This window comes from Aquarana catesbeiana, linkage group LG10 (assembly GCF_042186555.1).
Source record: "Aquarana catesbeiana isolate 2022-GZ linkage group LG10, ASM4218655v1, whole genome shotgun sequence".
Classification (NCBI taxonomy): domain Eukaryota; kingdom Metazoa; phylum Chordata; class Amphibia; order Anura; family Ranidae; genus Aquarana; species Aquarana catesbeiana.
The window spans coordinates 23,080,590-23,108,390 of NC_133333.1; the positions used below are offsets into that span (position 1 = coordinate 23,080,590).

The following is a 27,801-nucleotide window of genomic DNA, read 5'->3' on the forward strand; positions in this document are numbered from 1 at the left end:
AATAAAAAAACACAAATTCTGTCAAACTCCAAGCATTGATTATGGAAGATCATCCATCAGGATCTGGCCCAGATCATCAGTCAGGATGTGGCCCAGAAGTTGATTGACAGCATGTCATGTGCATACATACTGACGGTGCGCACGCCTATGCTTCTCATACTATTAATCTTCAGCATCCTATTGGGAATATACTGTATATTTTTACATTGTCTTTACTTATGTAATAAATGTAAACAAATTCCATAAATGAAATATAGATGTAGCCCCAACACATAAAAACTTCCTAATATTGCATATAAAACACAATTTCCACATACAAAAAAAGTACACAATATGTACACAAAACATAAAAATATCCACCAATAATCTAATGTATCTCGATGCCCTACCAGAGTTTCAAAGCCATACGGAGAAATTCTTTAATTTTGTAACTTGGTTGTGTGGAAGGAAAGACTTCTGAACTGTCTACCAGAAGGCAGCTGTTTGAACATACAGTGGGTAAAATTATTATTTGATCCCCTGCAGATTTTGTAAGTTTGCCCACTTACAAAGAAATGAGGGGTCTATAATTGTCATCATAGGTGCATTTCAATGGCAACCTGTGAAGCTCTGGTGAACTCCATGCCCCAAGAGGGTTAAGGCAGTGCTAGAAGATAATGGTGGCCACACAATATATTGACACTTTGGGCCCAATTTGGACATTTTGACTTAGGGGTTTACTCACTTTTGTTGCCAGTGGTTTAGACATTAATGGCTGTGTGTTGAGTTATTTTGAGGGGACAGCAAATTTACACTGTTATACAAGCTGTACACTCACTACTTTACATTGTAGCAAAGTGTCATTTCTTCAGTGTTGTCACATGAAAAGATATAATAAAATATTTACAAAAATGTGAGGGGTGTACTCACTTTTGTGAGATACTGTATGTACAGTGGGGACAGAAAGTATTCAGACTCCCTTAAATTTTTCACTTTTTGTTATATTGCAGCCATTTGCTAAAATCATTTAAATTCATTTTTTTCTCATTAATGTACACACAGCACCCCATATTGACAGAAAAACACAGAATTGTTGACATTTTTGCAGATTTATTAAAAAAGAAAAACTGAAATATCACATGGTCCTAAGTATTCAGACCCTTTACTCAGTATTTAGTAGAAGCCCCCTTTTGATCTAATACAGCCATGATTCCTTTTGGGAAAGATGCAACAAGTTTTTCACACCTGGATTTGGGGATCCTCTGCCATTCCTCCTTGCAGATCCTCTCCAGTTCTGTCAGGTTGGATGGTAAACGTTGGTGGACGGCCATGTTTAGGTCTCTCCAGAGATGCTTAATTGGGTTTAAGTCAGGCCTCTGGCTGGGCCATTCAAGAACAGTCACGGAGTTGTTGTGAAGCCACTCCTTCGTTATTTTAGCTGTGTGCTTAGGGTCATTGTCTTGTTGGAAGGTAAACCTTCGGCCCAGTCTGAGGTCCTGAGCACTCTGGAGAAGGTTTTCGTCCAGGATATCCCTGTACTTGGCCACATTCATCTTTCCTTCGATTGCAACCAGTCGTCCTGTCCCTGCAGCTGAAAAACACCCCCACAGCATGATACTGCCACCACCATGCTTTACTGTTGGGACTGTATTGGACAGGTGATGAGCAGTGCCTGGTTTTCTCCACACATACCGCTTAGAATTAAGGCCAAAAAGTTCTATCTTGGTCTCATCAGACCAGAGAATCTTATTTCTCACCATCTTGGAGTCCTTCAGGTGTTTTTTAGCAAACTCCATGCAGGCTTTCATGTGTCTTGCACTGAGGAGAGGCTTCCGTTGGGCCACTCTGCCATAAAGCCCCGACTGGTGGAGGGCTGCAGTGATGGTTGACTTTCTACAACTTTCTCCCATCTCCCTACTGCATCTCTGGAGCTCAGCCACAGTGATCTTTGGGTTCTTCTTTACCTCTCTCACCAAGGCTCTTCTCCCCCGATAGCTTAGTTTGGCCGGACGGCCAGCTCTAGGAAGGGTTCTGGTCGTCTCAAACGTCTTTCATTTAAGGATTAAGGAGGCCACTGTGCTCTTAGGAACCTTAAGTGCAGCAGTAATTTTTTTGTCACCTTGGCCAGATCTGTGCCTTGCCACAATTCTGTCTCTGAGCTCTTCAGGCAGTTCCTTTGACCTCATGATTCTCATTTGCTCTGACATGCACTGTGAGCTGTAAGGTCTTATATAGACAGGTGTGTGGCTTTCCTAATCAAGTCCAATCAGTATAATCAAACACAGCTGGACTCAAATGAAGGTGTAGAACCATCTCAAGGATGATCAGAAGAAATGGACAGCACCTGAGTTAAATATATGAGTGTCACAGCAAAGGGTCTGAATACTTAGGACCATGTGAAATTTCAGTTTTTCTTTTTTAATAAATCTGCAAAAATGTCAACAATTCTGTGTTTTTCTGTCAATATGGGGTGCTGTGTGTACATTAATGAGAAAAAAAAATGAATTTAAATGATTTTAGCAAATGGCTGCAATATAACAATATAAGAGTGAAAAATTTAAGGGAGTCTGAATACTTTCCGTCCCCACTGTGTATATATATATATATATATATATATATATATATACCTCCCAACTGTTAGCAATCTGTAGGCATAGGACACACCCCCTGTCACGCCCCCTTAAAGGAGAATTATACCAAAAAATGTATCAGTTAAACTCACAATTGCTTTATTTTTACCACTACTATTCTTTGAAGTTTACAAATCCAGCAGTTTAGTAATTGGATTAAAGGTTTAGCTCTGGAAAACCCATTTTGATAGATAAAAAGTGCATTTTATATACATCTATATAGATCAGGCACACATTTACATATACACACAACATATATAGCAAGACTTGTGATTTTCAGATATCTTTTCTTTCGGTTTACTTGTGGTAATATCTCTTAAACACATGCCCTTGTTAAATCAAGGAGAGTTTGCACAAGACTAGTTTTGCTGTCCTTTAATATATCTACAGGTTCTATTTAGATACTGCTGTCTTATACAGCATGGGATTTATTTACTAAAGCCCGAGAGTGCAAAATCAGGCTCACTTCTGTATAGAAACCAATACGAATTGACCTTTTGACATATTTACCATGTATGTTACTATCCTGCCATCTAGAGTATATAAACAGAAGTGTGTCCCTCATTTAAACTGATATAGAAGCCCAATTTGAAAGGGCTCCAACCTTGTGGAAATGGCTGCTAAATTTCCCAAGATAAAAAGTCAGCAGCATAAGCTGAAACAAAAACTTTGCCAAGGGACAAAACTCAAAAATCCACATCGCAAGAAAGAGAAAGACTGCCAAGACTAAGAACCCCTCTCTCTTGCAATTGCTTGAAATGCCTTGAATCCTATACAATACAGAAATCATGCCTCCCAACAGTCCCTGATTTTGAGGGACTGTCCCTGATTTGGAACAAAGTCCCTCTGTCCCTCTTTCCTACTCATTTGTCCCTCATTTTGGTCTGATCTATATAGTTGTAAAATGAATTTTTTTCTTTGAGAAAGTGTTTCCCAGTGTTTAACCTTTCATCCAAGTTCTAAATTGCTGCATTTATAAATTTCTAAAGCCAGTATAAAGGAATTGTAGTGGTAAAAAAAACACTTGTGGGTTTAACTAATCATTTTTTTGGTATAATTTTCCTTTAAGGGGGCAGGGGCTTGTGTCCAATTCTTATGTACTTTCGCCAATAAGTGTCCCTCGTTCCCATCTTAAAAATTTGGGAAGTATGCAGAAATCAACGACTAGCTAAGTGACTTTAGGTAATCCCTATTGCATACAGACTAATGCATTTGTTAGGTGAGTATAGGTAGCATGTGTGTATGTAGGGGCGTATCTACCACAAAGCAAACAAGACGTTTGCCTTGGGTGGCATTTTTCAGGGGGCGGCGCCACCCTCAGGCAGAAGGGACACTACAAGGACTACAGAGACGCAGTGGTGTTGCTACGGGGGTCCGGACCACACCTGGTTGACACCGGCCAAGGGGGGTGACACCAAGAGCAGCCACAGACTTAATGTTCAGTGACAGCGGAGTGAAGTAGAAGTTAGAGTCAGCGGTGGCTGCAACCTCCAATTTCGGAAGAAGCTCAATTGGCAGAGCAGGTCAAAATCTCAGGCTGTGATCATGTCTCTGCAGCCTCGCTACACACAGCAGGTAAAAAGGAGCGGGCGGCCAGCGCAAAGGTCAGAGTCAGAGTCCAGTGAAGTTTTTTTTGGTGGTGGGGGGATGGGAGAGTCTCCTGGTGTAGTATGGTGGGATAAGGGAGCCCCCTCTGTTTTACCCCCCTCCCCTCTCTCACCCCAGCTCTTTCCCCCCTCCGCCTCTCTCTCACTCACCCTGCATCTTTCTTATCCCACTTCTCTCCCCCCACCTCTTCCCCTCTCCCTCTCTCCAATTCTTCCATTTCTCTCCTTTTCCATCTCCCCCATCTCTCTCTCCTTCCCATTCCTATCTCATCTCCTAGCAGGGTTGGGGGATCACTGTTGCAGGCTAGCGGGGGGGGGGAGGAGTCCACCAGAGACTCAGAATAGCCACTTAAGAACAATGTGGTGCAACAAATTTAGATGGGGTGGGTCTGATTATAGTCTTGCCTAGGGCAGAACAAAACCAAAATGCACCCCTCTGTGTCTATATGAATATGTATATAATGGATAAGTTGAGGGTCCCTCTTGGTTTCCTCTCTGTAGAAGAAGATAACCTGTGCAGGACTAATTCTAGGCTTTCCTCTTGCAAGCAGAGTAAGGTTTTATTAAACTGGTTTACTTTGTTATGAATATCCCCTGAAGTGAATAATAGATAATGCACACACCCATTTGGAAAGTTGAGAGCCCCCAACCCCCCTTCCCCCACCATTACATTTCTACGCTAGATATTAGAGATGGTGCCCATACAATTATTCTCTCCAGTAAACATGAGAGGAACTAATTCTGGGCTTTATTCTTACAAAAACAATTTCCTTAACCACTTGCCCTCTGGAAGGTTTTACTCCCCTTCATAACCAGGACATTTTTTGCGTTATGGCACTGCGTTATTTAGCTGACAATTGCGCGGTCGTGCGATGCTGTACACACACTGATTTCACACTGATCCGATAGTAATGAATCATATTGGACAGTGGGAGGAAACCCAGCAGGTGAACGCATGGATGTAGATACAGCCCTGGCCAATTAGCAGGGGAGGTTCCCCATTGCATGCTGGGTGATTGTATTTATATTGCAAGAGCACATGGGCTCGGGGGTTCCAGTCCAGCCCACCTCTGAGAGAGAGGTTCTGATTGGGAGGAGGCAGCTTCCTCCATCCAGCGTGGAAGGCCATGGGGCCTCAGATACCAGATCTGAGGGCCTGAAGCCTGAAAGCCACAACCCAGAGTTCCTGTGCAAGCTGACCGAGGGAGAAAGTCTATGGCTCTATGGACATAAAATGGGGTACTTTGACACAGTAGTGGGCTTAAATACTGTATGGCCATATGGTGTGACCAAATCCCTATATTTTTTTGCTTATTTGCTTACTATGTTCAGGTGCTTTAAATAACCTTGAAGGATTCAATGTCGTTTTTGTATGTGTGTACTATAAATAAGAGGGGGAGGTTTGGGACTCCGAATGAGGCACATGAGTGGAAAACACATAGGATCAAAAACACAGGTTTATTTGAGAACATACATAAACAACACATGTATAGAAGTAAAGGGTTGATAAAATGATCATCAATTTCCTTCCTCCGCATCACAATTTTTTGCTACCCTTTCCCCCCTTTTTTTTTTGTTCCTTTTTCAATCCCCATTTGGGAGCTATAAATATACCCTACCGGCCCTTATACATTTGTATAAATGTCTTTACAGATGATATACACTTGCTCCTGATGAGGCAATATAACTCGCTGAAACACGTCGAGCCAACAAGCCACCCAAGATGCATTTTGCTTCATATGATGTGATTCATCCAATTTTAATGTTAACATATCTTTACATGGAGCTAACTGGCCAAGATGTTTGTATAACTTGTTCTATGATTCGTATACTACCCAATATTGGGTTTAGTGTTGATGATCATTTGATCAACCCTTTACTTCTATACATGCGTATTTTATGTATATTCTCAAATAAACCTGTGTTTTTGATCCTATGTGTTTTCCACTCATGTGCCTCATTCAAAGTCCCAAACCTCCCCCTCTTATTTATAATTGATAGGGATGGAGACTCCTACTTTTCCAGGATGTTCTCATACAAAGTCCCATACTTCCCCCCTTTATAACTATGTGTGTACTATGATCTTTTATTCTGTTTGTTTGGTCTTAGAGCAGCACCATCTTTAATGTAATGCACTGTTAGGGTGTGCCCTCAAGGCCTTGTTTGTCTGTTATATGGGTCCTGACCAGATCCCTTAGGCTGGAGCACCTCATTCCCCCCTCACCATTACTTCTAATCAGTGTTCACCTGAGTTATAGGAGGAGTCCTTTTTCCCATGGTTGAGAAGCAGGATCTTTCATTCTATGAATAGTGTAGGACCCACTGAAAATAGGGTACTTTGATGCAGTAGTTGGCTTAAGCACTGTATGGCCATATGGTATGACCAGGTCCTTTAAATAGCCTTGCAGGATTTAATGTCATTTTTGTATGTGTGCGATGTAATCTTTTGTTCAGTCCACAGATCTGGTGTTATGTCACTGGTATAGAGTGTCGCTTTGAAGTTGGAAAGAGGCTACCAGCTGTCCCTGGACATTTTGTGAGTACAGACCCTGAAAGGATCCTTGTCACTGAGTGTGTGTTGCTGAAATCTCCCTCTGGTCCTAGAAGTCAGCATACTGGGTGTGTGAGCTAAAGGAGACACTGGCTATAGTGTCTTGAAGACTTGTGTCCACTGACAAAGTCCACACCTGTCTCTTCTGCTACAGACGGACTTATTCTTCCATACAGACCCTGTGTGGTTCAGTAGATCATCTGAGAGAGTTGTCTTACGCTTGTGAATAGTTAATTTGGAGTATCCTACTAATTCCCTTCTCCTATCCAAGTTCTCTAAATAAAACATAAAAACACATACCCCTGGACTGGTCAATGAAGATAACGAGCAGAATTGTGTGTGTACCTGACTGTGAGAAAATACTGGCTGTGGATCAATCAGAGGGAGAACCGGGCACAATAATTCAGCAGGTCCTTTGGCGGTACCGCTACAATACCATGCCTGGAGTTATTCTTCAAAAGTAGCCCATATGAAGGACTCTTCGTCAAGGCACACCTGAATTAGGGTTGCCACCTCATCCCTTTAAAACCGAACACATATGAATTACACAGGTTCTGTGGCTAATTAAGGTGGTAATTAAACTCACTTGGTGCCTTATCTGTTTTAAATTAGCCTCAGAACCCGTGTAATTCATATGTGTTCGGATTTAAAGGTATGAGGTGTCAACCCTAACCTGAATACCTCTAATTTCCATAAAATATGGCATCTCTGGCTTCAGGAATTAAGATGTATCCCTTTCAACTAACTAGAACTGGCTATAATCCCAAGCCTAACCATGCCCTGGCCTTAGACATCCATACAATACCCCACTCACCTATGTGTACCTTTATGTACCCCTCCCTCATCCGTGACTCCCTATATCACTTATATTGCTATATTGGCTGTTTGATTTCTTACTATTCTCTCATCACATCTTATTGGCATCCTGACTGATATTGACTGTTCTATTACTTTCCTTTTGTAATCTGCACATCACATTCTGTTACTAGACATGCAGATCTGTACTTTGTAACATGAAAAACTTCCTTAATAAAAAATTTAAATAAAAATAAATAAATAAATAAAGTTGGCCATATGTTATGTTAATTTGTAAAATAAAGACTTTATACACATAACAAAAATAAGATGAACATCATCACTTGATGAACTTGTAAACGTGAAATAATTTTTTATTTTTTTTTAATTGGCCCAAAACATGATTGTTTTATAATGAAGCTGGAGATATCTTCTATATTTTAAGGTTTCTGATGAATGTTTTCATATTAAGCGTAATTAGATACAACGCTGCCTTTGGCGACAGGATGTAAAATAAAATAAGAACCCTAAGTGGAAATATTAGTTAAAGCTAATTAAATAGTAAATCAATTACCATCCTTTATATTTTATGATTATTTTATTTTTTTTTTTACCCATTGAAAGCTCCTCTCTGCCGTTCCATATTTGTACTTCTCATCTGAAATAAATAAATACCTGCAGTAAAGTCAAGCACTTTATTAACGGTTTTAAAAGTTTTGCAGTACACGGGATTCCGGTACATATCAAGTTTTTTTTTTGTTTTTTTTTAAATCTATATATTTATTTTACTGACATAAAATGTTTGCATAATCTCTAAAAACATCACCATATTTATAACGCCTTCCATTGTAGGGGATCTCTGTATACAGTATCTTCATGGAATCTGCTTGTATTTACATCACTCTTTGTCTAGCTTGAACTGTTATAGGGATTATAAAAAGCTATAAAAGTTTTATAAAAGTTTTGCAGTACACGGCATTTCTGTTCATATCAAGTTCATTTTAAACACAAACATGTCTTGTTAATGGACTCTTAAATATATACAGTACATCAAATTATATACCATGGATCTGTAAGTTATGTCTTGAAAATATCCTCTCCATCTATCTCAATAAACCTTTGTTACTCTGTAAAAAATGCTTAAAGTATAACTAAGGACACCTGTTGATGAGGACAAGGGCCTCTTCCCCACAACCCCGGCCAGTGGTTGTGGGGGTCTGCAGGCTGGGGTCTTGTTTATAACTGTTTTTACTCTCCAGTGGAGTTTATAGATATAAATTGAGAGATTTCCCCAAAATTTGAGCCAAATGTAAAAATATAAAGATTTCAGTAAAAATGTTGCCATTTTGGCAAAATGCTCTGGAGTCAATTGGAAATCCAAAACAAATGGTTATTAGGAGTGCAATGGGCTTTAAAGTAGAAACCATAATCAATAGAGCAAGGGAGAGCTATAACCCCTGTCACTTTTTTCTGTTGTTGCCATTTGTGTCCCCATTAGGGAGATTTCCTTTCACTTCTTGTCCCCTTAGCCAAAACAGGAAGTCAGAAGAAATCCCTCCAAAGTCTCCACTGGCAGATTTCTCTGCTATTCTTGTTCTGATGAATCTCCCTAATGTGGGCGCAGACAGCAATAAAAACCTCTCTATCCAAAATTGGAAAAAAAAAGTTTTGCTTTTATTTATACTTTAAATTGCACCCAAGTGTTACAGAAGCTGCTTAAAATTATCCTGGACCTGCCCCCTCTTTATGTCACAAAAATAATAAAAATCAGGCAGAGAAAATAAAATAAAATAAATTATTTATTTTTTTAAAATGACAAATAATAATTAAATATAAACAATAAAAGGAAGGACAAAACTTAATTTATAAAGGAAACCCAATAATATAAACCACCCTAAATACATAGAAATAAAAAAAAAAACACTTTAAAAAACACTTACTGTATCTGTTTGCCTGGAATTCAGCATTAAATTAAAATATTGCACTAATTTTTTTTTATTACTGTATTTATAATGCACACAGATATTCAATTCAGTTCAGTTAGGGAAAAAAACTCAATTTGCCCCAAACCCTTTATTAATTCCCTTTAAAGCAAAGGAAATATAATCTCCAGAATTTTTTTAGGTCTTCTCATGAAGATTTTCAGCGTTTTTAGATAAATCTCTGCCTTGGGTAATGGGTCCTCCAGGGGGTACAGGCTGTAAAAAAAACAGGCACATCAAGTAGAAATATTGGGATAAAAATTTACATTTTTTAAAACAATTTTTATTTTATTTTAATTAAAACTAATATCTGAGCTCTGCAGTACACATATGCAATATTTGTTTTCTTCCCTCGTTGAATAAATTAATACATTATATACATTAATATTCCCTGATATTCTGTATATACTCACTAGATGAAATTAAAGCAAACTGCACACACCGGGCCCCTTTACAGCTGAGTCACACTTTAGCGATATGTTTTGGTGCATTATTATGTTAACCACTTGACCTTCGGAAGGTTTTACCCCCTTCATGACCAAGCCATTTTTTGCTATTCGGCACTGTGCTACTTTAACTGGTGATTGCGCGGTTGTGCAGCGCTGTAGCCAAATGAAGTTTATATAATTTTTTCATACAAATAGGGCTTTCTTTTGGGGGTATTTGATTACAACTGGGTTTTTAAAATTTTTTTATCATATAAACGAAAAATTAAAAATGAAAAAAAAAACAAAAAACAATATTTTCTTCTTTCTGTTAATTAACAAATACAATAAAAAAAAAAAATAAAAATCTAATTTCTTCATTAATTTAGTCCAAAATGTATTCTGCTACATGTCTTTGGTAAAAAAAACAAAAGAAAATCTCAATAACTGTACATTAATTGGTTTGTGTGAAAGTTATAGTGTCTACAAACTATGGTAAATATATACTGTAATTTGCACAGCTATAAACGTAAAACTGGTAGTGACCGCGATCGTGACTTATAGTATGACTGACAATACCCCATAATGACAACATAAAAGAAGTTTGTTTGAAATCTTTGCAAATGTATTAAAAATAAAAAAGGGAAAAATTCACATGTACATAAGTATTCACAGCCTTTGCTTTGACACTCAAAATTGAGCTCAGGTGCATCCTGTTTCCACTGACCATCCTTGAGATGCTTTTACAACTTGATTGGAGTCTACCAGTGGTAAATTCAGTTGATTGGACATGGTTTGGAAAGGCACACATAGTTACATGGTTACATAATTAGTAAGGGTGAATAAAGACACCAGTCCATCTAGTTCAACCTGAGTGAGTGTGGGTGCATGTCTACAATTGTCCGTATCCCTGTACATTGTGTCTCATTAAGATGCTCATCTATTATATTATTATTTTTGTTTAAGGTACCCATATATCACAGCGCTCCTCTCCCTCAAGGAGCCCACAATTCAAGGTCCCCAACTCACATACAGGATTGTATTGAAGCACAGATCTAGGGATAGGTACAGAAAATGTATGCAGCATTGAAGGTCCCAATGAGCACAGTGGCCTCCATCATCCGTGAATGGAAGAACCAGGACTAAATGGAACCACCAGGACCCTTCCTAGAGCAGGCCGCCCGGCCAAACTGAGTGATCGGGAGAGAAGGGTCTTAGTCAGGGAGGTGAACAAGAACCGATGGTCACTCTGACATAGCTCCAGCATTTCTCTGTGGAGAGAGGAGAACCTTTCAGAAGAACAACCATCTCTGCAGCATGCCACCAATCAGGCCTGTATGGTAGAGTAGCGACGGAAGTCACTCTTCAGTAAAAGGCACATGACAGCCAGCCTGGAGTTTGTTAAAAAGCACCTGAAGGACTCTCAGACCATGAGAAACAAAATTCTCTGGTTTGATGAAACAAAGAACTTGAACTCTTTGGCCTGAATGGCAAGCGTCTTGTCTGGAGGAAACCAGGCAAAGCTCATCACCTGGTCAATACCATCCAAACAGTGAAGCATGGTGGTGGCAGCATCATGCTGTAGGGATGTTTTTCAGGAGCAGGAACTGGGAAACTAGTCAGGATGGAGGGAAAGATGAATGCAGCAATGTAAAGAGAAATCCTTGATGAAAACCTGCTCCAGAGCTCTCTGGACCTCAGACTGGGGCAAAGGTTTATCTTCCAACAGGACAAGGACTCTAAGCACACAGCCAAGATAACAAATGCGTGGCTATGGGACAACTCTGTGAAAGTCCTTGAGTGACCCAGCCAGAGCCCAGACTTAAACCCGATTGAACATCACTGGAGAGATCTGAAAATGGCTGTGCACCGACGTTCCCCATCCAACCTGATGGAGATTGAGAGGTCCTGCAAAGAAGAATGGGAGAAACTGCCCACAAATAGGTGTGCCAAGCTTGTAGTATCATAATCAAAAAGACTTAAGGCTGTAATTCGTGCCAAAGGGGTTTCACCAAAGTATTAAGCAAAGGCTGTGATACTTATGTACATAGGATTTTTTTCATTTTTTATTTTTAATAAATTTGCAAAGATTTCAAACAAAATAAAAAAATATACAGTGTAGAGCTATAAGTGAAAAACAATAAATAATGAACAGTGATGTCTTATGAAATAGTGGTGAATAAACACATAAAAAGTCCAAAATTCACTGAAGGGGACTTGGAGAAAAAATTAAAGGATATGTCCATCCCATGCTTAATAGCAAATCTTCAATTGGACACAGGTAACACAAACGATGTGCAAATAACTGTGCAGTTGTGAAGAAAACCTCAATAAGAGGGATAAGGTGGATACTCTTACCAGATATGGTGGACTCACTGACCATTTGGTAGTGAGTCAGTCAGGCTTATGTGGACCGAATGCCACAGGGTTACGGTTGGCTGGAGAGCGGTCACTCTATAAGGGATGATTCCACTCCTCGTCTGTGATGGTCAGGCCAGCAACCTTAGTTTCCTTATGGATCCTCAATGAAGTGAAGGACTTCCACGGCACCAGGTCTGGAGGTTATGGTTGCACACAGACAGACTCAATCAGACCAGGATAAGCGCAAAAGAGGATGGAAGGACTCCATATAGTGTAGGTCAAAAAAACCCAGAAGGCATTTATTTTAAAAAACAGTACATCAAGTCAATGAGTACAAATAGGTGATCACAAAAATAGGTAAAATTGGATAAAAAGCAATGTGGGGAGCAAGCGTAGCAAATTCTGAGGCGTTTTGTCTCCAAAGACTTCTACTGGGGCATAGCATTGCTCCCCCACATTGCTTGTATTTATAAAGAATGAAAAAACATGTGACAGATGGGCCATGGGGGTCCGCCCCCGGTATCTCAACCGGAAGTGAAACCGATCTCATGTGATTCCCATCGCCCAATAAAACATCTCTATAACACATCTCTGAAACTAAGGCAGCAAGGGGACCAATACAGATTCATGCATTCAACCCGGAAGTGTTAGAAAGGAAAGAACGCCAAAAGAACAAGAGCCGCCCATGACGGAGGCTCTGCCAATCACGCTCCTCTCAGTGACAGGGAGATCCAAGAAAAAAGGTACCAAAGGACGCCACATGGCTTCAAGCTGTGGCGCCATAGACGCCGAATGACACAAACCGCCAATCACGGCGCCGCGCGTGCGTCACGTGACGTAAATACCAATCACTTGACTCACACGGGCATCATGGAAGCATGTGCGCCACTCGTGGAGGGTTTCACCACGTGACCCGCACGATTACATTGCGGGTCACGTGGATAAAAACCGAATCACATGGTCAGCATAGACCCACCTCTCACAAAGACCTCTCACAAAGTGTCAAGGTACGACCACGCGACCTCCGTGGGGGCATCACAATGACTGACTAATCACGTGGTTCCCAATAAGCCACATGGATCACTGAATAAGCGAATTACATAGCTCGCTGGGAAAAACACATGATAAAACAAAAAAACACAGTTTGAATGACTCATATGGGTCAAGGGTGGTTAGGGCACATGCGCATCCACGTAAGTGCTCAAATGGTCCAGAGGTGGGTAGGACTTCCCTGATACTGGGAAGCCAATCCCAATGACCGAAATGGGCAGAAGGACAGGCCACTCACACACCAGGGTATCCCGCCCCATCAGGAACAATGGATAATCCCATGGTGGGATTTGTGGTCCCGTCCAAGCCCCTTAATGTCCAGAATGTCATAGCGCAAAACTAAAAGTATGCACAATAAGGTGCGCTTGCAAAAACCACCCAAAAGAAACCCAAAAGTAAAACTCCCTAGTATAAAGGAGTAAAAATCACAACAATATATCAATACTGAAATATAATATAAAAAACAGAACAGTTAGATATAAAATATGAAAAATGTTTCAAAGCAACCTACAGCATGATATAACTATTCAAGGTCGATGAAACATAAAATCGATAAAATGATGAAAGATTAATTAGAGATATTGCAGAAATTTGGCAGGCTGAACTATAGAATAATACAATAAAGTGTAATAAGGAGAATTGAATTGCCTTAAGCTTGGTTAATGAAACAAGTTATGTCCCAATCTACGTTTAAACCAAACGGCGAGTAGGACCGTAATTCATGGATCCAATAAGTTTCCAATCATGATACCCCCCTTAGACATGATTCGGCCCTCCAGTGTGGAATGAATTTGTCTACTATTTGAAAACGAGTCAGAGTGGGGTCGGAATTATGATGCTCTAAATAATGGCGGGGTACGCTGTGGTTAGTACGGCCGTTCCGAATACTGGCCAGATGTTCATTGACCCTTATTGAGAAGGTCCTGATGGTACGACCCACATATTGTTTATTACATGGACAAGTGAGGAGATAAACTATAAATCTGGTAGCACAGGTAGTAAAGTGCTTCATTTTATAGTTACGTAAGGTGGAAGTAGATGAAAACGTATCAGTTTTCCGTTTACCATGTACATTGTGTAAACATACCTTGCATTTTCGGCAAGGATAGTAACCTTTACACTGTTGGAAGAACATTAATTTCTTAGGTGGGTCAAATACATTTGGGGCAATTTCCCCTTGTATGGATCTTGCCCCCCTGAACACGACCCCAGCGTGCTCAGGAGGGGCCGGACCCAAAACCCTATCGTTCTGTAAGACCCCCCAATACTTGTTAATGATTTTTTAAATTTGTTTATGCTTTTGTTTATACCTATTTTCTCGTATGGATTTTGTTTTTTCTTTCAATAAGCTACTCCTGTCAGTATTGGTGACTATAGTAATATCTCTATCTAGGTACATGTGTCTGTATCCCTTTTCCAGAAATTTTATTTTCAATAACTCAGCTTGATGTAAAAAAATCAGTGGTATTTGTACAATTCCTTCAAAAGGAATTGACCACGTAGAATGGAAATAAGCCACTGGTCATGGTGGCAGCTATCGACCGGAATATAGCCGTTCCGGTCGGTAGGTTTGAAGTAGGTTTTAAATGTTAGACAATCCGTAGTGCTATTCGCTGAGATCTAAAGATCCAAGAAGTGGATGGCCGTCTGACTCGTTTCATAACTTAAAGAAATACCCCTGTCGTTGTTGTTTAATATAGACATGAAACTCTGTTTTGATTCCAGGTCGCCCTTCCAGAGGAGGAGGATGTCGTCTATGTACCTGGCCCAAAACACCAATTCTGGTCTGTTAAGGGCATAGACGACATCCTTCTCCCACTGGGCCATGAATAGATTAGCCAAGCTTGGCGCATATTTGGCTCCCATAGCCATCCCCCTTATCTGTGTATACAAATGGTTCTGAAACCAGAAATAATTATGTTGGGTGGCATATCTCAGTAATTCCATAATATAATTCTCTTGTATAATGGGAAGATGGGAGTGGTTAGATAAATAATATTTTACAGCTGCGAATCCCAAATCTTGAGGAATGCAGGTGTACAAGGCAGCAACATCTGCTGTTACAAGGATCATATCTCTGTGATCTTTAAGATTTCAAACAAACTTCTTTCACGTTGTCATTATGGGGTATTGTTTGTAGCATTTTGATGAAAATAATACATTTAAACCATTTTGGCTGTAACATAACATAATGTGGAAAAAGTGAAGCGATGTAAATACTTTCTGGATGCACTGTAGATCAAAAAACGCACATGACCCTTTAATAGTGATGCAGCACACCACAATGCATGGTATGTGTGATGTGCTGTGCGTCGTCGTACTCTACTGTACCGTGCACTGGGATACCATTCACAATGAATAGCACCACAATGCACAGAATATAGAGCAGGCACATTCCCATGCATAGCTGGAACGTGTGGCGGTACACATGTTTTACCATCCGTTGCCAATGGCGTCCCTAGGGGGGGGGGCCAGAGGGGGCCCTGACTGCCCCAACATTATGCTGTGCCCCACCATGTGCCCCCCCCCCCACAATTAAAAAAAAAAATTTTTTTACAAAAAAATCAATGTCTAAGAGGGAGAGAGTCCCCAGTCAGCTCCTGCGGGTGATTCCTCCCCCCTCCCTCTGCTCACTGACACTACATAATGCGAGCGCTCACACAACCACGGCTGCCCGATCTGCTCCTTCCCCTGCATCCTCATTGGCAGGGAGAAGAGCGAGTTGCAGGAAGGACTCCACCAGGACTTTCAGTTACTGAAAAAACAGACTGATTTCTCAGGCCAGCGCTGTCAATAGCAGGGGCAGGACAGCAAGAGGAGGCTGGGGAACCCCACAGTGGCAGAACACCAGGGCCCGGTGGCAAGACAACCTTTGCAACCCTGATAGTTCTCCCACTGCTTTGGATCCTTATATGTCACCAGCATACCAAGAAAATATATCTCTTGTTTTCTGCCACACTGGGGGGCCCCAATACAGTAGGAAGGGAACTCACTGCAGAACATGTGAAAGGGCCATTGTGGGGTCGTAGTAAAAGGCCCCAGGATATATATATATATATATATATATATAATTGCATTTTATAGTTGCCCCCCTACTTTTGTCCCTGTCCCCCCATGTGCCCCCCCTAAATATGAAAGCTGGAGACGCCACTGTTCGTTGCTGCAACACACAAGGGTGAATGGGCACTAAAGGGGATTTTTAGCTCATGCCTTGATGCTTCTGGGCATCACAGAGCTTTCAGAATATCACATTGTTATGTATTGATTGTGAGCAGCCACTTGGCACAAGACCCAGAAGTCAGCGGCAATCAGTGACACAGAGGAGACTACTACAGTGATTTCCATCTTCCATGGGGATCCCACAGGTATGGTAAATACATAGTTACATTGCTCCAAGCTGGACCAATGTAAAAATATCTATACCTAAACTCCAGCCCTCAGCACCTTTCACACCTGAGTGGCGCTGCCAAATCACATTTTTGGACCACGTTTTGAAGTGGCGCCATTCATTTTGAATGGCCTCCCTCCACTCTAAAAACACACCAAAGAAGCTCATTTTGCAGTTTTTGGCACTGAGCCAGGCACAATTGGCATTGCATGTTTTTCCAGGTGACAGTCGCAGCAAAATTGCACCGCACTTGGGCTCTAACCACTTCAATACCGGGCCAATTCTGACATTTCTCTCCTACATGTAAAAATCATAATTTTTTTCCTAGAAAATTACATAGAACCCCCAAACATTATATATGTTTTTTTAGCAAAGACCCTAGAGAATACAATGGCGGGGGTTGCAACTTTTTATCTCACACAGTATTTGCGCAGGAATTTTTCGAACGCGTTTTTTTTGGGGGAAAAAAACTGTTTTGTGTTTAAAAAAAACCAAAACAGTAAAGTTAGCCCAATGTTTTTGCATTTTGTGAAAGATGAAGTTACGCCGAGTAAATAGATACCTAACATGTCACGCTTCAAAATTGCACACGCTCGTGGAATGGCGCCAATGTTCGGTACTTAAAAATCCCCATAGGTGACGCTTGAAATTTTTTTACTGGTTACATGTTTTGAGTTACAGAGGCGGTCTAGGGCCAAAATTATTGCTCTCGCTCCAACGTTCGCGGCGATACCTCACATGTATGGTTTGAACACCGTTTTCATATGTGGGCGGGACTTACGTATGCGTTCACTTCTGCGTGCGAGCACACGAGAACAGCGGCGCTTTAAAATTTTTTTTTTTTTTTTATTGTTAATTATATTTTATTTTTTTTATTTTGACACTTTTTTGAAAAAAAAAAAATTGATCACTTTTATTCCTATTACAAGGAATGTAAACATCCCTTGTAATAGCAATATGACATGTCAGGTGCTCTTAATAGTGAGATATGGGGTCAATAAGACCCCATATCTCACCACTAGGCTGGGAAGCCTGAAATAAAAAAAAATAAATAAAACGATCGCCACTTCCCAGCCGAAGCGGCGCCGTTTTTTTGAATGGAGAGGCCGGGCGTGACGTCATAACATCGTGCCCGGCCTCCGACGATCATAGAGACTCCGGGGACCATCTGGTCTGCCGGAAATCTCTATGATCTACATCCGACGCCGGCGGATCCACTCTCCACCTCACCAATCGTAACGTGAGTCGGAGCAAGCACCGGAGGACGGCGGGGGGGGGATGTCCCCTCTCGCCTCCCATAGGAACGATCAAGCGGCGGAACGGCCGCTATGATCATTCCTATGGTGTAGAGATTCGCCGGCTGAAACCGGCAATATCTGAATGATGTCTGTAACTACAGGCATCATTCAGATATACCCGCCCAAAGCCCAGGATGTCATATCACGTCCGTGGGCTGGAAGTGGCTAATTAAGAAATAATGCCACGCAAGCATGGTGTACATTTGCCACGATTCCTATATGTTCAAGTGTGACTTACCTGTAGTGTAGCGTATTCATTCTCTGTTTCCCTTTTCCTGAGAGTGGTGTATGTCATATCAGATGGCTGTTCGGGAAATACAAAGAATTATACTGAAAAAATTAAACTTTTTAAAACTAGAAGGTTGATATTCATATTATTATTTATATTCAATATTCCTATTTCTGAGATTTATGTCAGACTGTGGATTACCTGATGTCCCCCTAGATGTCATCATAGGGACGTATTCTCTATTGGAATAAACAAGGTGGCACCTACTACTTTATTCACCTTCCCCAAAGTAATAGTGACCCGGATAAAGTGTTGTTTTTTTTTTTTTTTTCTTTTTTGGAAATAGATTAGAAGTGCCCCCCTAAAAAAGTGGGATCCTGCCCTTATGCCTATAGAACAAGTATTTCCCTCTCCTGTAAGTAACATTACCATCTCCAAAATGAAGGATATGTTCATAAGTAGTGACTAGATGGTATGGTACCTGCTCACAGTGGGTGGGGATTCTTGCCCCATGAGCCTCTGTATCCCTAAATCTGAGCTCCGCCCTTCCCTTCAATCTTGCACAGTTGTACCGGCTCCTCTCCTGGACAGAAATGGCTTACTCTGATTTCACTGCACACTGTGAACTTCTCATAACGTGCATTAGAAGCTGCAGCAAGTAAGATAGAACCCACCTCATTTCCTGATTGGAGGATGTCCAGCATTATCTAGAGCAGGGGTCTCCAAACTGTGGCCCTTTGTTTGCTTTTATCCGGTCCTTGGAACACTATTTTAGTCACTGACACCAATGAAGGGCACATTTCCTCCCAATGACACAACAATGGGGCATAATTCCTCCCAATGACACCAAAAATGGGGCATTATTCCTCCTATTGACACCCACAATGGGGCACAATTCCTCCAAATTACATCAACAAAGGGGCATAATTCCTCCTAATGACACCAATGATACCACATTTAGCCAATAGATGGTGCTACGTATCGTAGGAAATGTCTATGATACTTAGGGGGAGATTTACTAAAAATACATGGTGCCAAAGCTGGTGCAGCTCTGCATAGAAACCATTTTTTTTGCCAAAGCTTAACCACTTAAGGACCAAGCCTCTTTCTGAAAATTGGTGTTTGCAAGTTAAAAACAGTTTTTTTTGCTAGAAAATTACCCCCAGACATTATATTTTTTTTTCTAACACCCTAGATAATAAAATGGCAGTCGTTGCAATACTTTTTGTCACACCGTATTTGCGCAGCGGTCTTACAAGCGACCTTTTTTATTAAAAAATTCACGTTTTTTAATTAAAAAAATAAGACAACAGTAAAGTTAGCCCAATTCTTTTTTATATTGTGAAAGATAATGTTACGCCAAGTAAATTGATACCCAACATGTCACGCTTCAAAGTTGTGCCCACTTGTGGAATGGTGACAAACTTTTACCCTTAAAAATCTCCATAGGCAACGTTTATAAATTCTACAGGTTGTATGTTTTGTGTTACAGAGGAGGTCCAGGGCTAAAATCAATGCTCTCGCTCTACCGATCGCGGCGATACCTCACATGTGTGGTTTGAACACCGTTCTCATATGCGGGTGCTACTCACGTGTGTGTTCGCTTCTGCATGCGAGCTTGGTTTCCTTAGTCTTGAACATATCTCTGTCTTCAACGGGGGGGGGGGGGGGGGGGGGTGATATAGACAAGAAACTTGTTGATAGTATATTACTTTTCACACCTCCCTACGGGTGACCTGGCATTTTTCGGGGGATTTTGGATTGTGGACGCAGCATTTTGATGGATTCCATTTTTCATTTTAAATTAAGTTTGGGCCTTTAGAATCACAACATGAGGTATAGCCCTTTGGTTTTTGTTTGGGGAATGTCTTTTGCCTTTCATTTAAGTGCAGTCATAGATATACATAAGACACAATTTGTTCATATTTGCTTTATTAATTTGTATTTTTTTTTCTATTCCTATTGCACAACCAAAGTTGTCGAATTATAGGTTTCGGTATTTAATGAATTTTCACGTTCCTTCCTGAAGAAGCCATACGGCGAAACATGTAGAAAACATGAATGTGATCAATACTACACCCAACTAAGAGTTGTTAATATAATATAATTATAAATTTAAAAAGTTTAAATGGCAATCAAACAATACCTGTTGAGTCTCCTCTACATTCTTCACTTTTAAAACAGAAGTCTTTCTTTTTCTTTAAAAATAAATTAACAAAATATTTAGAGTTTGCATATAGTTCAGTAAAAAATTATATTTTTTATTTCTAAATGCTATTTTCAAATTTTTTTTTTTTTTTAAACAAATAAAAATTATTGACAGTGCTCTTGCACACATCACAGGCGAGTGATTGTAGCTACAGTCCAAAGTTTACTCACAGCACCATCTGTTGGTGAAGTTTTGTGTTGCAGTGAACCAAAAGAAACCAAGAAGATTGATGGGTAACCATGGGCACTACAACACAATATCAAGATCATAACGTTTATTAACAATGGGACTCTTATCTGTCAGATATATATCACAAAATCATATTTTCTTAAAAAAAAAAAAACTTTTATTAATACATTGGCAAACATTTGACTTTTAAAAATACCCACATAGGATCGTAATGTGTTTTGTTGAAACAGCAAGAAAAAAAAAAAGGACAGAATTCCGGCAATTAACACTGATAGTGTGTCTTCTGGTACATAGTGTTGCAGTGCAAACATACATAGGTCTATTTTTCATTATTTTGGATTTGCACAACTTTTGCCAATATTTGCACATTTTTAGGCCAGTATTTTATTTTCACTTTATTTGTCACAGGGGTTTGTGATCAAGATGTGACAGTTTTTAAACAAGATTCAGGTGCAGTTGCTCCAGAGCTTAGTAAATGAGGTAAAGCTTCACTTTGCAAAGAGTAACCAATCACGTGCAAGGGAAATAAAAAGTTATGCATTTATGCTTGAACGTGATTGGGAAGTCAGCAGAGCTTCTGCTCATTTACTAAGTTCTGGAGCAACTGAACTTCGAAAAGTGCTCAGTCTATTTGTCTTTAGTAAATCAACCCCTTAATACCCCCTTGCCCCGCTTTGTAAGGAGGTATGTCTTTATGTATACTCACAAGTATAGAGTAAAAAAATATTTATTATTACACATAAAATTTGATCACACAAAAACTGATCATTACATGTTTGTGTGATCAAATTTTATTTGTAATAATAAATATTTTTTACTCTGTACTTGTGATGTTTGTTGCCTTTAAAGTCCCAAGCAAGGCGGGATGTCCTTTTTTCCTAAGATTAATTAACTGAGCGTCATCCCATTTGAGTATACATAAAGACATACCTCCTTACAAAGTGGGGCAAGGGGATATTAAGGGGTTGATTTACTAAAGACAAATAGACTGAGCACTTTTCGAAGTTCAGTTGCTCCAGAACTTAGTAAATGAGCAGAAGCTCTGCTGACTTCCCAATCACGTTCAAACATAAATGCATTCCCTTTTATTTCCCTTGCACGTGATTGGGTACTCTTTGAAAAGTGAAGCTTTACCTCATTTACTAAGCTCTGGAGCAACTGCACCTGAATCTTGTTTAAAAACTGTCACATCTTGATCACAAACCCCTGTGACAAATAAAGTGAAAATAAAATACTGGCCTAAAAATGGGCAAATGTTGGCAAAAGTTGTGCAAATCCAAAATAATGAAAAATAGACCTATGTATGTTTGCACTGCAACACTATGTACCAGAAGACACACCATCAGTGTTAATTTGTGTGATCAAATTGTATGTGTAATAATAAATACTTTTTACTCTATACTTGTGATGTTGTTGCCTTTAAAGTCCCAAGCAAGGGGGGATGTCCTTTTTTCCCATATATCAGGGATGTGGCAACAACACACCAATCTCTGACATGGTGAAAACATATCTATAGTTGATTGATCTTTGTCATTTCCCACTTAAAATCCATATACTTGTAATATATTTTTGTTAACCACTTCAGCCCCGGAAGGATTTACCCCCTTCCTGACCAGAGCACTTTTTGCGTTGCTTTAACTGACAATTGCGCAGTCGTGTGTCGTTACATCAATACAAAATTGACATCTTTTTTTTCCCACAAATAGAGCTTTCTTTTGGTGGTATTTGATCACCTCTGCGGTTTTTATTTTTTGCGCTATAAACAAAAAAAGAACGACAATTTTGAAAAAAAAGCAATATTTTTTACTTTTTGTAATAATAAATATCCCCAAAAAAAATATAAAGAAAAACTCATTTTTTTTTTTCTCAGTTTAGGCCGATATGTATTCTTCTACATATTTTTGGTAACAAAAAAACGCAATAAGCGTATATTGATTGGTTTGCGCAAAAGTTATAGCTACAAAATAGGGGATAGTTTTATGGCACTTTCATTATTATTATTTTTTTATTAGTAATGGCGGTGATCTGTTGTTATCGTGACTGTGACATTGCGTCGGACACTTTTGACACTATTTTGGGACCAATGTCATTTATACAGCGATTAGTGCTACAAAAATGCACTGACTACTGTGTAAATGACACAGGCAGGGAAGGGGTTAAACACTAGGGGGCACTCGAGGGGTTAAGTGTGTCCTAGGGAGTGATTCTAACTGTAGGGGGGATGGGCTCACTACAACATGACAGAGATCACTGCTCCCGATGACAGGGAGCAGTAGATCTCTGTCATGTTGCTAGGCAGAACAGAGAAATGCCTTGTTTACATAGGCATCTCCTCGTTCTGCTGCTCCGTGTCACGATCGCGGGACACCGGCAGACATCAAGTCCGTGGGACCCACGGGCACGGTCACACAGAACGTGGCAGCGCGCGCACCTACTAGCCCACAAATTAAAGGGGGCGTACAGGTACGCCCATTTGCCCACCGCTGCCATTGTGCCGACGTATATCAGCGTGCAGCGGTTGGCAAGTGGTTAAGAAAGTAAACCTTTTCAAACCATAAAGATACAATTGAAACTGTAACTGTATTTTATACATTTTGTTTTAAAAAAAATTATTGAAACTGAAAAAAATATTTGTCTAACATCATCTTCTTCAATGGGGAAAATGCTTTACTGAACTAGTCACCCTCTTTATCTCTTGGTAAATACAGTTTCATTTTACATTTTCACTGGCACATTATATATTATTATAGTAAATATATATTATAGTATATTATAATATATTATTATCTTCTAACTATGTTTCAGTCAATACATACCTTCTACATATGCAGAAAAGGACAATCAATACAATTATAAACACAAGTCCCACTCCAGTTCCGATCCCGGCATACAGAATTCTTCTTTCATTTCCCGCTGTGATTTAAAAACACATTTTATGTAAGTATTGCCAATGTAAATTAAAAGTCTAAACCCAGGAGCCTGTATTCACTATATCTGGTCTCCCACAGAACACAGAACATGGAAATGCAATTATTTTAGTAAATATAAACTGATAAATACCTTTTCTCATCAGCAGTATATAGCAGTCTTGTGACTTCTATCAGTGTCTGTTTAAAGCTTGTAGGAGGATTTTTTATTCTCCCATAATTGTCCTATGAGGATGCAGGACCCCCAATCCTCTGTCTGGACAGTGCTGATTGGCCCTGTGCATTGCCCTGTGCAATGCTTTCTCCCAAGAAAAATAAATAAAAACTCTCTAGCAATACAAACAAAACTGAGCATGTACTAGCCAGAGATAGTTTGGAGATTCTGTAAGAATTGGAAGATCAGAGAAAACAGGATCAAACGTTTAACACACTTTTAACACACTGGGAGGGAATATTGGCATCAATGGACACAGAACAGGAATGGGAATTCTTCAAAAAGACTGTATGCAAACTAACCAAAGTATATTCCCATGGACAATAAGTTTAAAAGGCTAAAAATAAAACCAAAGTGGCTCACAGCCAAAGTTAAAAAAGCTATAAATAATAAGAAAAGAGCTTTTCAAAAATATAAAAATGAAGGAACACTATCATCGTGTAAATATTACAAAGAATATAACAGAATATGTAAAAAGGAAATCAAGGATGCAAAAATTCTAAACAAACAACAGATTGCAAAAGATAGTAGGACAAAACCCAAAGAATTCTTCAAATATATAATAGTAAAAGGGTCAGGTCTCAGCATGTAGGCCCTTTACAAAATAATCTGGAGTGGGTGACTGGGGACAAAGAGAAGGCACATTAAATAAACAAATTACTTTCTTCAGTTCTGTGTATCCTTTAGAGCATTGGGGAGCTCGAGCCCATAATGAGGATGGTATTGCTACAGCAACAAGTGATCCACAATGGCTCAAAAGTGATATGGTCCAGAAATATGTAGAAAGAATAAAGGTGGATAAAGCACTAGGACCAGATGGCATCCACCCACAGATCCTAAAGAATTGAGCTCTGTTCTTTCAAAGCCATTGTTTGTAATTTTAAGGGACTCATTAATGATGGGAATGGTACCCCTGGATTGGCGTAAGGCCAATGTGGTGCCTATATTTATAAAAGGGATCAAAGTCTTTACCAAGTAACTATAGACTTGTTAGTTTAACTTCTATAGTCGGGAAGATACTGGAGAGTTTAATAAAAGACCACATAGAAGAGTTCTTGCTGGAAAAACATATATTAGGCAACAGACAGCATGGATTCATGAAAGACAGAAGTTGTCAAACAAATCTGATTTCTTTTTATGAGGAGGTAAGTAAAACTTTGGACAGAGGGGTGGCTGTGGACGTGGTATACTTGGAGGAGGACTAAGTTAAGGTGATTCCAAAATTGTTCAGATTTAAAGTGCACTTGTGTCCAGACCATGAACATTAACATTAATATTCTTTACTATAAAATAGTTTTAAAATAAGTTCTCACTGACCTCTATAGTTGCATGTATTGTGAAGTAATTCATCTACAAAGATCACAATAAAGACTCTAAATTTGGGTTTCAGTCAGTTTAGAACAGTTTTTCTCAATCCACCCTGGAGGAACCCCCTAAAATAATTTTCAGGTCTCTGGGAACCCTTCCTAAAACCAATTCATGTGGGGAGTAAAATAGGAAAATATCCTTTATAATTGTGGTCGGTAGGAAAAGGTCAACCATTCTAGACAGTGAAAATGATCATTGATGCCATGCTGCTGGTATTGTCAAGTGGTGTTTGGCCTGGAACTATCCAAGCACCACCAAATAGGGGGTCAATTTGCCACAGCTCAGGGAAAGCCTAGCAACCTCTGGAGGCACCTTAATTGAGGACAGCCGGTTTAAAAACACCTGATGTGTGTTTACAATAGAGGGCTGCCAAGATTCTGCTGCAATGGAAAGTATTAGGAAATGTACTAAGATTTCAGTGCCTCAGTTGTGAAATATGAAGTCAAATTTCTCCACAATGCCTATGGCTTCAGAGGTGAATGGGTTGTTTTTTAAAGTGTTTTTACTGCTTGTTCGGAATTCGTACCTACTTTAGTGTGCATGGTCTGGGCACAGGTTCACTTTAAAGGATACATCGAAAGAGAAAATAGATATATTCTTAAATTTAGTGGACATAGGCAATGAGGAAGTATTTAGGTGACTTGTGAAGTAATCATTGCTAGTTCCCCCTTTTTAACCCTACAAAACATTTTCGTCCACTCTATACACTTCTTCTTCTTGCATTATTTATATTAGTTCATTAGCATAAGATCTAAAACTTCTACTTTTTCTTATGATGTCTTCATCTATTAAGTGATCATTCCCTCTTGATAATTAGATCAAGCCTTGGGTCTCCATAGAAGATACATGCACTAACATTAACAACCGTTCATTTACAAGCCACAGGAAGCAGCTCTTAATTCCTGATAAGTTGGTGGTTTTCTGTAAGCTTCCTTGAGGTTTGAGTCACCAATTTATCAACCCAAACCTAAGGGGTGGAGGTCTCTCTATTAACATTAATGTGCTGTGAAATAACCTATGATTTAGGTGATCTACAGTACATTGTATCCTAAATCCTATGTTCAGTATCAATAAATGTTTTTCATATTCGCAGAAGTAGGGTAATTATGTCAACGAATATAAGATTCAAGGCACTGTTTTATTCAAAACCACACTACACTGTACCCAAATGAAATTTTTATCATTTTTTTCACACAGATAGACTTTTCTTTTGGTGGTAATTAATCACCACTGGGTTTTTTTATTTTTTGCTAAACAAACACAAAAAGCTGAAAATTTAGAAAAAACAAACAAACAGTTTCCATAGTTTGTTATAAAATGTTTTAAACAGGTAATTTTTCTCCTTTATTGATGGGCACTGATAAGCTGCACTGATAGGCACTGATAAGGTGGCACTGATAGGTGGCACTGATGAGTACCGATGAGGCAGCGCTGGTAGGCACCGATCAGGAGGCACTGATAGGCAGCCCTGAAGGGCACTGAGAGGTGGCACTGATAGGCAGCACTTATAGGTGGCACTGATGGGTGGCACTGATGAGCACCAATGAGGCAGCACTGGTAGGCACTGATCTACCTCCTTGTCCCCTGCTCCATCTGTCAACCACTTGTCATATGAGGCTTCAATAAAAGGATTTTTGGAAGTGCAGCCACCCGGAATCATTTCCTTAGGAAAATTGAGGACATTTGATGGAGAAAAATACTCTGGGGGACAGCTGTGGTTTGAAGGTAAGTTTTGCAGCAAACACTTTTTTATATTCCATCTTTTTAAGGTTTTTTTTTTCTTTTCTTTTTTTTACTTTTACTTTTAGATTTTAGATTTCAGTGTTTAGTGAATGTCCATGTGTTAGGTAAATAGCTATAGTTCCAAGTGTAATCAATCCCAATAGGCAAAAAGTCCTTAATACTGTAGGTTCCAAAGACCAACCATGACAGTGTGATGTGCACAAACACTCACCCAAAAATAAATTTAAGCCAGCATATAATCATGAACTTGAGGGTCCAAAGTGTTACACAGTGCTCCTTCGCTGTGGTATCCTTTCACCATTCTATGCACTCACCAGATAAAAAGCCATTATGAGCCTTGTATCAGTATCTTGGAGCTTGGTGACATCCTATCCAGGGTTGTAGACAGCAGGGAAAACCTCATAGGAGACTGACAAAAAGATGGCCGTTGCTCCCAGCATAAGGACAAAGCGGTGATGGTGTCAGTGTGTAGGCCCAGACCGACGCGTTTCATGTGCATGCACGTTCTTGAGGCAGGTTTTCCATACTGTCTACAACCCTGGATAGGATGTCATCAAGCTCCAAGATATTGTTACAAGGCTCATAATGACTTGTTATCTGGTGAGTGCATAGAATGGTGAAGGGATACCACAGCGAAGGAGCGCCGTGTGACACTTTGGTCCCTCAAGTTCATGATTATGTGCTGGGTTTTATTCATTTTCTGGTGAGTGTTTGTGCACATCACACTGTCACGGTTGATCTTTGGAACCGATTAAGGACTTTTTGCCTATTGGGATTGATTACACTTGGGACTAAAGCTATTTACCTAACACATGGACATTCACTAAACACTGTAAAGCACTACACTTGCTCTGTT

The 27,801-nt window shown here is 39.8% G+C and overlaps 1 protein-coding gene across 1 annotated transcript in view; it reads right to left on the reverse strand.

Moving 5' to 3' along the window:
• Positions 1 to 9,343: 9,343 nt before the first annotated feature.
• LOC141110448 (uncharacterized) overlaps positions 9,344 to 27,801 on the reverse strand; it is a 35,402-nt gene continuing 16,944 nt past the window's right edge. Inside the window, exons 8-11 of the mRNA XM_073601794.1 lie at positions 23,510 to 23,606; positions 20,442 to 20,493; positions 18,305 to 18,370; positions 9,344 to 9,760 (exon numbers count right to left, since the gene is read on the reverse strand). Coding sequence (XP_073457895.1) covers positions 9,683 to 9,760; positions 18,305 to 18,370; positions 20,442 to 20,493; positions 23,510 to 23,606 — 293 coding nt within the window. The 3' untranslated portion in view covers positions 9,344 to 9,682. The remainder of the gene's footprint in view (positions 9,761 to 18,304; positions 18,371 to 20,441; positions 20,494 to 23,509; positions 23,607 to 27,801) is intronic.